General features: G+C 36.3%; 2 protein-coding genes across 2 annotated transcripts; both read left to right on the top strand.

Annotated features, from left to right (window-relative positions):
* The first annotated feature begins 4,708 nt into the window (after nucleotides 1–4,708).
* LOC306877615 (homeobox protein Hox-A13b-like) lies at nucleotides 4,709–6,587 on the top strand. Its single transcript, XM_079429475.1, has 2 exons — nucleotides 4,709–5,379; nucleotides 5,744–6,587. The coding sequence occupies exons 1-2, from the start codon at nucleotides 4,752–4,754 to the stop codon at nucleotides 5,983–5,985; spliced, it is 870 nt and encodes a 289-aa protein (XP_079285601.1). The 5' UTR covers nucleotides 4,709–4,751; the 3' UTR covers nucleotides 5,986–6,587.
* Nucleotides 6,588–12,526: 5,939 nt separating this feature from the next.
* hoxa11b (homeobox A11b) lies at nucleotides 12,527–14,118 on the top strand (the record flags this gene model as incomplete). The annotated part of the gene is made up of 2 exons (XM_079429997.1): nucleotides 12,527–13,145; nucleotides 13,886–14,118. 2 exons carry the CDS (start codon nucleotides 12,527–12,529, stop codon nucleotides 14,116–14,118), a joined length of 852 nt encoding a protein of 283 aa, XP_079286123.1.
* Nucleotides 14,119–15,330: the final 1,212 nt, after the last annotated feature.

The following is a 15,330-nucleotide window of genomic DNA, read 5'->3' as shown; positions in this document are numbered from 1 at the left end:
CGTCTGTTTGTGTGTCTTGGTTCCATGACGCTAATAATGATACAGTCAAGATACAGGTTGTGAGGAACATAATCAGGTTTGTCTTCATGACTCCTGACTTTCTCTCTTGCTCAATATTTTCCTTTTCCCCAATTTCTCCCCTCAGAACTTTGCGTTGCTGCTCCATCTTCTCTCATTGTCTTTCGCCTCTTCTTGTGACACACTTGCTCTCCTGGTTTCCAAAACGAGGGAAAAAGCAGTCAGCGGTATGTTTCTGATCTACCCACCAAAGAGCCACAGAGAGGCCATAATGCTAGAGGTCACATGATCACAGGACAAACCCATAAAAAGTCCATTAAGCATGGAGGCCTAAGTGCTGTGTTATCTAGTTGGCAGGTCTTACAAATAGGACCATGGGACCATTTTTTTTATATATATATATATATTTTTTTTTTTTTTTTTTTTGCCTAGCCGTTAAAGGTGTATTGATTGAATAAAACATGTTTCTAAAACTATCCAACGGATGGGAACTCTTATATGACTCTGGTACAGCTCAGATGTGTGATCTTCGAGTTATTTAATATCGTTAAGTGTGCGCATTCTTTGTGTAATTGTAATTATATTGTCATTTTACACGATTTTTCTTCCGCAGGTCGTTTTTTTTTTTTTTTTTTTTGCCTATATTAATTTTTATTTCTGAAATGATCAAAATAGACAAGACACTTCAAAGTAAAACTCTTGCTGCGTCATGCTCCATGAACTACGAGTTCTCTCAAATTATATTTAATGAATTGTTTGATTTAATTTCATTTTTCATGTGACAAATACGTACAGTAGGTTTAATATGTTTTATTTAATTGTATGGACCTTGACACGAGCAGCAGGTGTGGTCGAAATAGCATATGTGTCCTATACTTGGATTTTGAGTATGGTGTAATGTGGTTGTTAGGTTTAACTGCTTGAAATACAGCATGCCAACTGAGACCTCACTATCTGGATTTCCAGAACAGACAGGTTTGAGAACTCGATACAGAATTAGCTGAGAGGTCCGGTGTGTTTATCGTAAATAAACATGGGTCCATCTATCACTCCTTGCCTTATAATTATCCAAACAAATATGTTTAATTTTCACACATTGTTTCATTAAAAAAAATCATTTATATAAATCATTTTATTTAGTAATTGAGTACTAATATTCATAATCTTTGAGACGTTTGTTTGAATTTTTTTTTTTAGAAAGTTCTTTCATTGGCATTTTTTTTCCAACACTTTATTTGCAAAATTGTATCATTCAGGATAATGATTTTTTTACTTATATCTTATAATAGCATGGACATTAAAAAGAGTTAAATTAAAAATAGTCTCTTTTCGCTGCAATATAGCCTATAACACACATGCAACACACAAATAGTATTTCAGTCAAACTGTTTGGTTTCAGAGAAAGAATTATACCTATGACGAATGTTTGGACTTTGAATCATGATGTGCCAATAAAACTATTTCTTCCACATTTCATTAAAACATTAACTAAGGTAATGCGATCTTTGCTAAAACAGAATATATTGTAAAAATATAGATTTTCTCTTTTTAATGGTGGGCTTAACATTTCATTTATTGTTGCATAATGGTTGGAGATATTTTATCAGCACTGAAAGTAAACTGGACAACTGGAATATACTGGACATAGAGTTTCTGCTCCAAAGCATCGAAGTTGTTACATTTAAAAACCTTTGCATTTATTTTAATACAGTTTTATTCCAGTGCAACAATAACCTGCAGAAAAAATATCCAATCCATTCATTTTCAACTATTTATCTTGGAATAATGTTATAGCTTATTTAAATATGATTTCATCTGAATTGTTTCGTAGCACAGACATATATGGTTCTCTAAGGCCTGCATTAATTCGATTTTTCGTGCATTATATAGATTTTTAATAATTAATTATATTAATAGACTATTATATTTGCTTGATTAATATGTATTTTAGATGGGTCTGGCCATTATCATTCCACAAGACCAATGCCGTGCAGTTGTTTTTTTTTTTAAAGATATTTCTGACCAGTACCACACATTTAAAAAGATTTCTACGTATATCTGATCATGTAAAACTGTATCAAACAGCGTCATACGAATAATTAATTGGAAAGTAATTCTTCTGGCCATTGTAATTTCGAATTACAATTTACATTTGCAAACATTATATCAATCCATTATTAATTAGTAGGCGACATACGCAATATAAATGTTAATACGTGTCTGAAATGCAGTGCAGGTGATATTAAGTGAGATCTAAAGCCTGATGTGCTATTTATAAAATAAGGTCTTAAGGCTTCGTTCCTCTCAAATAGGCTATTTACTTTTAATACATTTACACAAGCCCCTACTACTTTGTCTTTATTGGTTTTCAGATTCTCTTTTGAGGTATGTAGGCAACTAAATGTGCACACATTTCACTCAGTTCCAGTCTTGTGCTCTGTTTTAGATATTAGATCCAAGCCTCGCTGTGTCTTTGTTGGTGGTTGAAACTGTTACAACAAGACTTATTTCAGTCCTTTGAAATTACAGACGCATTTACAGATTTTTTTTTTTTGCTATCCACATTGATTTAAATTATCCTAAATCTTACTACCACAAACGTAACAGTATATCTAATTTTTAAATAAACACCATCATTAATATGCTCTGTGAATTTATAAATATAAAATAGCATAGATATATTAAATAGTCCACAGTTGGCCTGCTCACCGGGTTAAAGTAGCCTAATCTAGTCTAAAAACAGTAAGTGTTTTGCGTAAAATCTTGAGGAAGCAATTGATTTTTTTATGTTGATGTATGAACGGTCGCCTCATCTATCTTCAAGGTAAATTTAGAAGTGCATTGAATCGTCTAGATCTAGTGCAGCAACTATTCTCACATCCTTCTGTACACATGTTGACTTTGTCTTTTTCACAGCTCAGCTCTTGTGAGAGGGTAGAACAACGCTGAACGTTAATAGCTCAAGAAACCTTAAAAAGATCAAATAGGGACTTGGCGCCTAACATGCCAGTGTTTGCACGCCAGCAGCGAGCTTATTTCCTGTGTACTCTGCTGGATAGTGAGCATATACAAACGACTGCCCGCTAACTGAAAAAAGACCTGATTCTTCAACAGCACTCTAATTTATCAGTTTATCATTTTTCTCTGCTCCAATAAACAGCTATGCTGTGTGCACATAATAATAATAACAACAGTAGGAATTAATCTATTGTTTAAAAAATTAAATCACCTTACTGGCTGATATTATTCAACATTAAAGTAACAGTTTCTGAGCTGTAAGGGACTCGGTGTTTCGGTGTCAAAAATATTATTGACTGTATTTTAAAGAATCATTCCAAAACGAAGCTATATGAAACTTACACATTTTTTTGTGTTTGAATTTATTAGCCTGCAATTCAATTTATAAATAAATAAAATACAAATATGTTTTGAACCTTTATGTCATGGAGTACAGTATCCTCGTATGGGCTACTATAGCTGCTCATCCTTTGTGCTAATTTCAGAAAAAAATAAAACTGATTTAAAATAAGATTGAAATAAATTTGATTATGCATGCATCCTATAATCAATATAATAATAGACTCCTAATAGGTAGGAAATAATATTCATATTTAAATATTTAACGTTTATTATTATTATATATATATATATATATAAGCCTACGTCTCTTTACTCTATCGTCTTGCTATAATTCCAGCAGTGCCAGACCTCTGTGCCAAGACATCAGATAACCAAAGCTGTAATGAAAACATTGATCAAGAGACGTTCATGCTGAATCTGTGGCATCACAAGCAGTAATACCTTTGTGCTCCTGTTTACAATGCACCCGGAGATGTGTGGTTGTTTCCTGACTGACGGTCTAGCCTTCAATGACAACAAGGGCCCTGGCTAGACTCCAACTTTCAACTTGACCTTGGCCTCCAGCAGTGTGTAACTCATATGTAAACGAGTCTTGCCAAATTGTGGGCTGGATTTCTAGCCGTATAGAGTAATAAACTGGTGGTCATTTTCATAAAGTGTGATTTGTTATTTGACAATTTCATGGGGCTCGAAATGGTCGATTGTATTACAGTGGTGGTTCACTGTGGCTGTGCAAAATTTCGTAGAGTAAAAAATACATAAAGAAAGAAAATAGCCACTTTAAGAATTTTTGGTTGCTTGTTTAATTTTCACATCATCAAATGACTTGGATGACAAGCAAATGTTTTTCTTAATATATTTATATAAAGCATAGGAACAGAAGGTGAGTTCGAAACGCCACCAGATATATATAGGCTATATATATAAAAAGTTAAGCTGTCCGCGTTAGCTTTTTCATTACTGTCTATGTGAAAAAATGATATTTACAAATGTGCAATAATCTTACTGTTAAATTGTAGTCTATACTTATAAAGGAAGGTGCGTAATATGTACCAGCCCCATTGCGCAATGGAATGGCACTTGGTTTCCTCGTCAGGATAAAACTTATCTCCAGAATCTTTATAGCTATTTTTGACCAAATCCCTCCACTTTGTTTCAGTTCAGTGCAGTATGCTTGTATTGCTAGATCGGCGTTATCTCCAGTTTAGACGTTTATCAGCCTCTTTGCATGTCACGTGCCTCCGCTCGTCCAATAATAGTTGGATCTTGACGCACACGGGACGCATGGATATCTGTTACTCCACTGATCCACTGCTTCCCTTTCAGTCTTGGGGAATTCTAAAAGAGCTGGTAGGCTCCATGTAGGGCGTGCTATGACAGCGTCTTTACTCCTCCATTCCCGCTGGATTGACCCGGTGATGTTTCTCTATGACAACGGCTTGGATGATATGAGCAAAAACATGGAAGGATTTGTGGGAGGCAATTTTGCTGCTAACCAGTGCAGGAATCTTATTGCCCACCCGTCTTCTTTGGCCCCGAGCACAACCTACACGTCGAGTGAGGTGCCAGGATCGGGCATGGGGGAACCTGTCAAACAATGCAGTCCGTGTTCAGCCGTACAGAACTCTCCCAGTGCTTCTTTGCCCTATGGATATTTTGGCGGCAGCTATTACCCGTGTAGGATGCCCAAGTCCTGCACGCAGCCCACCTCCTATGGGGATAAATACATGGACACGTCTGTTTCTGGAGAGGAGTTCCATTCTCGTGCTAAGGAATTCGCCTTCTACCAGGGTTACTCGTCTGGCCCTTACCAGCCTGTACCGAGTTATCTTGACGTGCCAGTCGTACCTGCGCTGAGCACCCCTGCGGAACCCAGACACGAGTCTCTTCTGCCTGTTGAAACGTACCAGCCCTGGGCAATCACGAACGGATGGAGCAGTCCGGTGTACTGCCCTAAAGACCAAACGCAGTCAAACAGCTTATGGAAATCGTCTATTCAAGGTAAAAATGCTGTAATTCTGTGTTATTATTTTAGGAATAGCAAACGCACGAGGGATTTAAACGAAAAATATAGTGTGCGTAAAATTTACCGTAAGGCCTAAGAATAGCAAGTGATATTTAAAAACGAAGGAGCTAACAAGAAATTCCTCGTCGTAAAATTGTATTCTCACCACTTTTTTGCAATATATTGCAAATAGCTTTTGTGTTAATATTTCACTCGACGTTTTGGTGTTTTCTTTTGTTGCACTGCTTTTTGTGTTTGTATTTACTGGTTTATTATTTGACATTTCTGACACGAACATCTATTCTCATTACGTTTTTGCAATTGCAACTAACCTTATTTTGGTTTTCTTCTGACCCCTAGATACTGTGTCGGGTACCGATGGAGCCTCGGTGCGTCGAGGGAGAAAGAAGCGGGTTCCCTACACCAAGGTTCAATTGAAGGAACTAGAACGAGAATATGCCACAAATAAGTTCATTACTAAGGACAAACGAAGAAGGATATCTACTCACACAAACCTGACCGAGCGACAAGTGACCATTTGGTTTCAAAACAGGCGGGTGAAAGAGAAGAAAGTGGTCACCAAGTACAAGGGCATCGGTTAAGGTCTGAAAGAATTAAAAACTGAAATAGCAAAGGGGTATAAATGGAAGGACCTTCAACATTATTTATTCTGAAATCCATTCCATCATCTGTTCCACGTCAAGAGACTATGCGGAGATGCGCAGGAGGGGAAATGTATATTTTACTTCCCTGAATATTGCCAAGACACTGACACTAATAAAGGCGAACATACTGAAGCCATATTCACCATTTGATTTTTTTTATTCGTTTTAATCTATAAATGTATTTGGCAAAGACGTGGGAGGAATGTAAAATACACTTTCAGCAAAGAAAATCAGTGAAGCTAAACAGACAAAACCATGGAAATTCGTGTATTTTTTATTTTTACACATCAAAAACAACTGTAGCCTACCTTTTAGACTGTGGATTTGCATGCTTTACGCTAACTGTACAGTAAATTTACCCCAAGTCGTGACAGGTTTTTGTTTTGAGCTTTTATTTTATATTCAGCCTACCCCATACGCACATTTGTAAATAGTCTACAAAGTCGCTTTCAGTCACCTGCAAAATATACAAAATCATTCATGTGTTCTTGCAGACAATATGCAAATAAAACTCCCCATATTAAATGATGTACTACCTTATTTGTATCTGTATAGCCTAATTATTACGAATGTCAACATTCTGCCAAAATGTTTAACACAAATGCATAAACAGCTACAGATGTTTATCGCAAATTATAAGTTTCTATTTAATGTATTCAGTTTCCAGAAAATAATGAGTAAAATAGAAGGATATCAGCTGCTAATACGAATGAGTGAATAGTGGCTGTGATATTGTTGTCGAAGCACTGATGAGAAGTTTAAAGTGATTTTTTTTTTTTTTGTCCTAGAGAACCATTTTCCATGGGCGTAACGGTGATGCCATCTAGTGGCATAAATATGTATTTGCCTTGACTTCTCGAAGATAGTTCATTGTTCCTCATAGAAGTATTTGAGAAAAACATCAGAAATCTAAGAATACGAGATTTGTGTGTTTGCGTTAATAAATAGCAAAGCACTTAAACCTTTGTATAATAATCTGTTTTGCGTATTTCCAGTTATCTGATACAACGATGACTTCGAAATACAAAAGCAGGTAATATGGGGATAATATCACAGTCGATGTTTTGTGTGCTTTTTTATTTATTTTGTAAATGAACCTACTTGAATTTGAATCATACAGTCAGAAATAAAAATTCGAACGAGAAAAAGGTGAGTGAAAGGCAGAGGAAAGATGCAGTCCGACATTAGTGGTATTTATTTTCCTTCTCCGATCTTCTTTCAACCATGCGTAATGTACCCACGACCTAAATGCAGTTAAAAGACCCCCAATTTAGGTTTTAGAGTATAACTGCTCTCGAGATATGGTATGTTTTGCCAACAAAATTACAAAACAATGTTTCAACCTTTTCCTTCATTCAAATTTCAGCAAGAATTTACAGTAGACCCTAAATATAAAAAAAAAAAACAAAATATGTGACCCTGGACCACAAAACCAGTCTTAAGTGTCAATTTTTCGAAATTGAGATTTATACATCATATGAAAGCTGAATAAATAAGCTTTCCATTGATTTATGGTTTGTTAGGATCTGACAATATTTGGCTGAGATACAACTATTTGAACATCTGGAATCTGAGGGTGCAAAAAAAATCTAAATATTGAGAAAATCGCCTTTAAAGTTGTCCAAATTAAGTTCTTAGCAATGCATATTACTAATTAAAAATTAAGTTTTAATATATTTATGGTAGGAAATGTACAAAATATCTTCATGGAACATGATCTTTACTTAATATCCTAATGATTTTTGGCATTAAAAAAAAAAAAGATAATTTTGACCCATACAATGTATTTTTGGCTATTGCTACAAATACAGCGACTTAAGACTGGTTTTGTGGTCCAGGGTCACAAATGTAAATTGCATTAAAACGTCTTGCTGAAACCAGTTTACAGAAATGAGAGATAACCAAATAAATGACACCTGAAAGAAAGAAAGAAACCTTTACAAAAATAGAAAACGAATAAACAGACGTAAGAATTCATTCCAATAAAACGTGTGAAGGAAAATTGGTGACCGTTTCAAATTAATATATTTATTTCTATTCATATTATTTGTTTAGAAACTTTGGAATATTTGATAGTTTATTATAGTTTACTTACCCAACAAATGCATTTTCGAATGCATACTTACATTCCAATTGCTTAAGTTAAATCCAAACCCAATGCCACTAAGATATCAGTATATAGTTTTAAGAATATAATAAACACTAGCACCAGAAATGAAATGCACTCATATTAAATAATCCAGATTATTTTGATTAGGCTACTTATCTTTTTATTTTTGCATTTGCGAAATTAATTAAGACACATCGTGTAAAGTTTCACCACCAATATTTTTATTCTGAAAAACGATAACAGCATAGTCTACGTTTTTAAAGAACCAGAAAGATGTAATTTTCATCAACTTCTTGTGCTTGTCACAGAACTGATATAACTGCATTTCAAATAAGATGATACATTTGAATCGTTACTGTTTCATTAACAATTGCCCATTGATTCTATTCTGTTTATACTATTCTATTCTACAAATGCAAAAAATAACAAAACCTTTACATTTAGAGGGAATTTGCACCAGTATTTCGCAATTTGTTTATCACTGCTGAATAGTCACAAATAAATGATCTCCATGTGGGATGTGAGGGCAGCCTATGAGCTGTGGTCTCGAGTAGACGCAAAATGTGGAGAGAAGCATATGGACGGGATTCACTGTTTGTGTTTCAGCAAGCATTTTAATTTGGACTGTGCTGCCACCCAAAGGCATTCAATGAAATGGCATTTTAGTAAACCAGCGGTTCTGTGTTTGAGACGGTGTGTGAAAATGTATTTTTAGATGCTTTTGAGTATTTTTGAGTGTAGCTTATAACATTGTTACATGTTATACAATTGTATTTATCGGTAAAATGAAATATGTGATGTTTATATGCTCTCGGTCGGATATGTACATTATACAAATATAGCCTATAATGCAGCATGATCCACGAACACAAGTTAATATGAAACAGTAATATGCTATTGTTGCCTCCTTATTTTTCCGCAATAACAAGCAACAACGACAACAAATCCATTGCCGTTTTCCTTCATTGCTCATACGAAAAACAACATTTTAACATTAGGTGCTCGTCTCTAATTACTTTTACTCTAATTGCCTACTGCAGAAATAACTATAATGTTTATAAATTAACTATAGCCTACATTTTGAAGAATCTGATTTTATATAGGCTAGCCTACTCATTTCATATGAGTATTTCATTAATTTTATCAGACTGATTAACTCTTTACTGCACACAAAATTTGAATAAATTATTTTTGTTTACAGACGCAAACGTTCTAGTGTTTTAACTTAATACAGATTACGCGTTATATATCTCCTTTCTTACAGATACTATTGATAGAACATTATAATTTATTCAACACGCGATTTACAATTAATATTTATTAATATTTATTAATATCTATTTTATGGCATTTACTGCCCAGTGAAGGACGCACAAAGCCGTTCAACAGTTATTTTTTGGGAATATCGTTTTCTATATTTTAATACATACAAACTCACCTACTAATAAACGGTTACAACGTACGCCTTGTCCAAACCTACATTTTCAAAGAGCCTTTATAATGGCAGCATCGTACGTCATTTCTATAGGGGAAAAGAAAAAAAAATTAAAAAACTGCACTGCGACAAAATGCAGTGAAAAGACATTTTGTGCTAATTAAATGCACCAAAGCGTATAAGGCCACTCGACAGTAACATCACATTTTCACATCAAACTGACATTGTCTTTTCTTTTATTAATCACAAGCAAATGTCTTCTATAAAAGTGCTTTTTCAAGCAAATTAAAGGCGGACTAATCGTAATGCATTATTTTTGCTACGATCATGATTTAAATGATTTTGTTATAAAACGGTACGTTTAGCCTATTTCTAAATGGGATTAAAGTGTTATTTCTATTTGCAACAATAATACGTTTCCAGAAGTCTCTGAAGAACATCTATAATTCAGTTATTCCAATCAAAGGTCTTTGCGGTTTAAATAGTCTAAATTTGTTTAAATAAATAGAATTGAAATTGTTGTGGAATTAGGCTACGTCAAATAGAATTATGCGCGAGCTTTACAGCTTTTACACGACAACTGAACGTATTAAAATTTCAGATGAGAAGTTTGGAGGAGAAAAAAAATCCAAAGCCACAGCTTTTCAAAGGGGACTGAAAAAAAAAACTGAATAAATTTCATTTGTTAGTAGTATGTAGCCTATGAAGTGATGACAAATTGGCTTGGACTGTACCAATTACTGTGCGCTTCTCAAGAAAGAAGTGCTAACTTGAGCCAGTGCGAAAAGTTATCGGTCATTTGATTGATTCCCTGATTCGTGTGAGTCGAAAATAATCCTACAAAAAATGCCAAAGTTTCGTGCAATATTACAATTACTGGTGGAAACCCTTAAACCTCATCCGGGGGGTTGTTTGGGCTATTTGTAAACAACCACTTACACAAGTGACCCTCACCCTTCCACGAACTTGAGATCTTGTTCTCAAACTCTTAAACATGCCAAAACTAAATGCAAAGTTTAATCTGTTTCTTTGTAGAGTCACGTGGAGCCAGACGTGGACCATGTCTACATCTTCTATTATGACCTCCAAATAATAGAAATAGTTACTGTCCGAAACATGCATGATAACCTTTTATCTATCTACACGTGCATTAGATCTTATGGTTATAAACCTAAGATGTGCTAAAAACATCACTCTCACCCGATACAACGCACGGGGCCGTTGTCTCTCTTTAATATACTTTTTACCCGTGACTTCAGGTCTCATTGAAGTTCACGAATTCCAAGTAGGTGGCGTCTCGTGATCACTCTCCGACGGCCATGGCTTGTCTGAGCTGACAATGGCTGGAGGAAGATACCAAGAGCACCATAAAACCACGTCTGTCCTAGACTGCTTTTAGTTTTCATCGCCTCCCAGCCAAAGATTACTCATTAAAAGCCTTAATATTGACAATATTCATAAAGAAATATAACCATCTCCCCAAAACAGCGCGTTTTCCTTGTTGAACAGGGCAACCGATAATTGGGACGATTTTACTGCATGTTCCTGTTAGATTTTGTTGCGCAACCTTATTTTTTAATATTATATTTTTTCTTTCTTTATAAATGTTAGCATTTGAGCATTTCGGCCATTGTTCATGGTTTAATCAAATGTGATTCTGCGGGGGCCACAGCAAGTTAAAACTTTATGGGCCTCGACTGTGTTTTCAAGTCCCTTCACTTCATGACTCTAGTGCCCAACTCGGGCAAATACCGCCTTTGTCTTGCCTAAAATATTTGTTGGCAAGCGAAAAAACGTTTTAGCAATTTTGCACATGAGAATGCATATTTACCCTTAAACTGTCTTATTTAATGAATAATATATGTTGGGGGGGGGGGGGGGGGGGGGGGGGGGCAATTTATGAAGCAAATGGAGCTCCAAATAAGAGAAGCTTGTTTAAAGTCATGAAATAGGTGTACTATATTCATATTCTGTAATTAATTAAATGAGTTTGTTCTCATACTAACATTACAACACATATAGGCTACTAAAACTACCCAAATTGTATATTAACGCAATTATAATAGGACTAGCTGTAAGCGCCTTTTGTTAAATTATCTTTTATTTTGTGCTGTAAAATCTATTTGTGACCACACTTCAAACTGTGGTTTTGTGTTTTATTTTAACACGAGCAAACAACGTTTTCAAACAAACTATGAATAAAAGTGTACTGTATTCTTACGCCAATTGGTCGAAGGGTAGGCTATTCCACGTTTAAAATAATTCCGAACTGATTATCGTGAAATAAAGGCAGATAAATGAGGCCAGAAACGCAATTCTGTTTCAGTTTAACACATGCACGGCGATAACATTGCGTTCGAGTCAGTTTATTAGCCTACATGCAACTATATCAATTAACAAAGAGCATCACTTGCGAATTCAAATTGCAAGTAGACATCACCGCAAAAACCCTCTCATGTTTCTTCATGGCAACTTAATTTTTAAGAGCGTAGACTACAGCGAGAAAAAGGATGGAGAGTTACAGCGACATGTTTGAGACTTAATAGAACAAATCCATAAACATCAGAAGCCCTGGTAATGTTTACTAAGGCGCGTTGGCTGTTAAGCATGGATGGGTTTCTCCAGCAATCCAAAGTGTCAACATATCCAACCGTGGTCCACTGCAAGCGCACGTTCATCAATGAAAAGTATCGCTCACTCCTCGACTTGAACATTTGCACATGTTGGCATACAATATTCTAAGAGGTACATGTCAATTTCTACCCTTGGTCACATGACTGGCGCTCTCTGGAATGGATGGAGATGGATCTCCACGTCAGCTCACGTCTCAAAATTTCTGCTCGGCTGATCTGCTTCAAAGCCACTGAAGCTGAAGCAGCTCTGTACTACGATGCGAGGCAGTACTATGGTTGTGGCGTGCCCAACCAAGTGTCATGATGGATTTTGATGAGCGGGTACCCGTTGGGTCTAACATGTATTTGCCCGGCTGTGCTTATTACGTGTCTGGAACGGAATTTTCCAGCCTTCCTCCGTTTCTGCCCCAGACCCCGTCTTCGTGCCCCATGACATACTCATACTCCACGTCCAGTTTGCCACAAGTTCAGAGCGTTAGAGAGGTATCTTTCAGGGACTATGCCATTGACACGTCCAGTAAGTGGCACTCCAGGGGCAATCTGCCACACTGCTACGCGACCGAAGACATGGTGCACAGGGACTGCCTGTCCAATCCTGGAACTTTGGGGGACATGTTATCGAAAAATAACTCGGTTCTTTACCACTCCAACACGAGCCACACGTCCACAGTGTATGGCAGCGTAGGGAGGAACGGAGTTCTTCCCCAAGCGTTTGACCAGTTTTTCGAGACCGCGTACGGGAACGTGGAAAATCACCCGAGCGAGCAGGCGGTGGACAGAGCAACCGGGAAAGCGCCTCCGCCCGCGGAAACAGGCAGCGACAGTTGTCGGGGAACGGAGGAGACAGAGCGCTGTGAAGAGACGAGCAGCCCGGAGCCATCTTCCGGTAACAACGAAGAGAAATTCAGCGGCAGCAGTAGTACGTACTAAAGCAGTGAGAAAGTTTCTGATGTAGCGTGCTGTTGTTAAAGGTTTTATATGCTGTTTTATAAGCATATAAGGTTTATAGAGGGCCCTGTATATTTACCCTAACAAAACTTTGGTATAAACGCGTAATCACGTGCTCGAAATTGAAATTGGCCGTGAATGATAGGCCATTTCCTTTTGAGTCTTCAAAAGTGTGCATTCCAGGCTTCATTACAGTTTGGGCTTTTTATTAAAAATGTTATTTAAGAGATAATAGAAATCCTTAGCTTATTTGTCGCCTTTGAATGCACGTTGTACAACAGGGAATTTACATAACATTTTAATTCTTAGGTAGCCTATTGTTCTGGTGTTTTTCTTAAATATCAACTGATAAATCTTTTAATGTGTTTTTTTTTTTTTTTTGGTCAATGAAAAGTAATGCATGAAATTTTAGTCTCTATTAAAGGTTTCTCATTATCAAACGACCCTGGACGAGTGTGCGGTTGTAGAACTCGATATGTCATTAATTTAGGGCTAATTCTATAATGTGTTATTACGGATTTATCGTTTAATTTGTATAATTACATTTAGAGACCAGCTACAATTTGCGCAAAATTTTGGAAACCGGTAATTGGGTGTATTAACTATTCAGTTGTCTCTGCTTGTATTCGTTTAATGAGATTGTTTATTATTTCTATGGAATAATATTAAGTTAAAGTCAGATACTGACAGTCTTTCTTCCTTACATTTCAGATGGACAGAAGACACGGAAAAAGAGGTGTCCTTACACAAAATATCAGATCAGAGAGCTGGAGAGAGAATTTTTCTTCAGTGTTTACATCAACAAAGAAAAAAGGCTACAGCTTTCCAGAATGCTCAACCTCACCGACCGTCAAGTAAAAATATGGTTTCAAAACAGAAGAATGAAAGAAAAAAAACTAAACAGAGACCGCTTGCAGTATTACACCACGAACCCTTTGCTTTAGATCGTCTTGAGAAATTATTTAGGCGAGATGGTTCATTTCAAGTTCGTGGATGCACATTCCGGCTCCCAGAGACTGCTGCGAGGCGAGATGTGACCTTCATTCCTATGAGAGACTTTTTCATCGACAAATGCATATTCTCAGTAATCTCTTTTGAAATTAAAGCTATTATTATTAGGCTATTATTATTGCTGTTATTATTACTGGTAGGCTAATTTGTTATTATTATTATTTTTTCCATTCTACTCAGTTAAATGACTATTCAGTTTACAGGGATTTAATTTTTGTTATTACTATTATCTGACCAAGACCAGCAGTAAGTAAGCTATAGGCTATTCTTGAAATCTATTTTGCTGGGGGAAAAAAAAATGGGGAGCGCGAGATATAAATAATCTAATAATGAAAAAGAAGGTGGTTTTTAATGTTAAATACTCCTACTTATGGTTTATATTATTAGACTTTGTTTCATTGAATAACGCACATTTCATGAATATAACCTAAGCTTATTAAGAACTAAATGCATCATGCGCTCTATATTCTCTTATACTTGAATTGTGTGGACTGAAAGTGTATATTTGATATTAGGTGTCTTTATTTTCCAGTCAAATCGGGTGATCTAAGTGTGTTCAGAAATGTACAAAAACAGAGAGAAATTCTTATTTATTTTTAACGGACATTGGGCATTACCTAAGGCAAAAGCAATAACTGAACCAGCATGGACACTGCTCGAGTCCTCTGAAACCACAAACCTGAATTGTATTTTCTTTTTGATTTCTGTGTTTCTCCACGTTTTCTCTAAAACGCGTGAAACTATATATCGATGTTGCAGGAGCTCATTAATGTTCATGATAATCTCTCATGTTTATAACATCTCTCCATTGTTATATAAATCAGTCTCTTGAAATATCGTGTTTTCTCTCTTTTTCCTGAAGCAGGATCAAATGTTTGATGGATCTTGCGTTATATTGCCTCCACGCTTTTCTTTGATTCAAGGATCAAGTGTTTGTAGTTATTAATGCCTAGTATCCATTACAGAACTGCCCAAGGGAAGTCGTGGCCTAATGGTTAGAGATTCATAATCCAAAGGTTGCGGGTTCGAGTCTCGGACCGGCAGGGATTGTAGGTGGGGGGAGTGAATGTCCAGCGCTCTCTCCACCCTCAACACCACGACTGAGGTGCCCTTGAGCAAGGCACCGAACCCCCAACTGCAACACT

The sequence above is a fragment of the Barbus barbus genome (assembly GCF_936440315.1).
Source record: "Barbus barbus genome assembly, chromosome: 12".
Lineage (NCBI taxonomy): Eukaryota > Metazoa > Chordata > Actinopteri > Cypriniformes > Cyprinidae > Barbus > Barbus barbus.
Note: the sequence above shows the minus strand (reverse complement) of the source record. Positions and strands in the feature narration are given on the sequence as shown.

Bases quoted from the DNA above. Each gene is read 5' to 3' on its own strand.
- LOC306877615 (XM_079429475.1), top strand. From the start codon at position 4,752: ATGACAGCGTCTTTACTCCTCCATTCCCGCTGGATTGACCCGGTGATG. The intron at 5,380-5,743 runs GTAAAAATGCTG...TCTGACCCCTAG, and splicing joins ATGGAAATCGTCTATTCAAG to ATACTGTGTCGGGTACCGAT.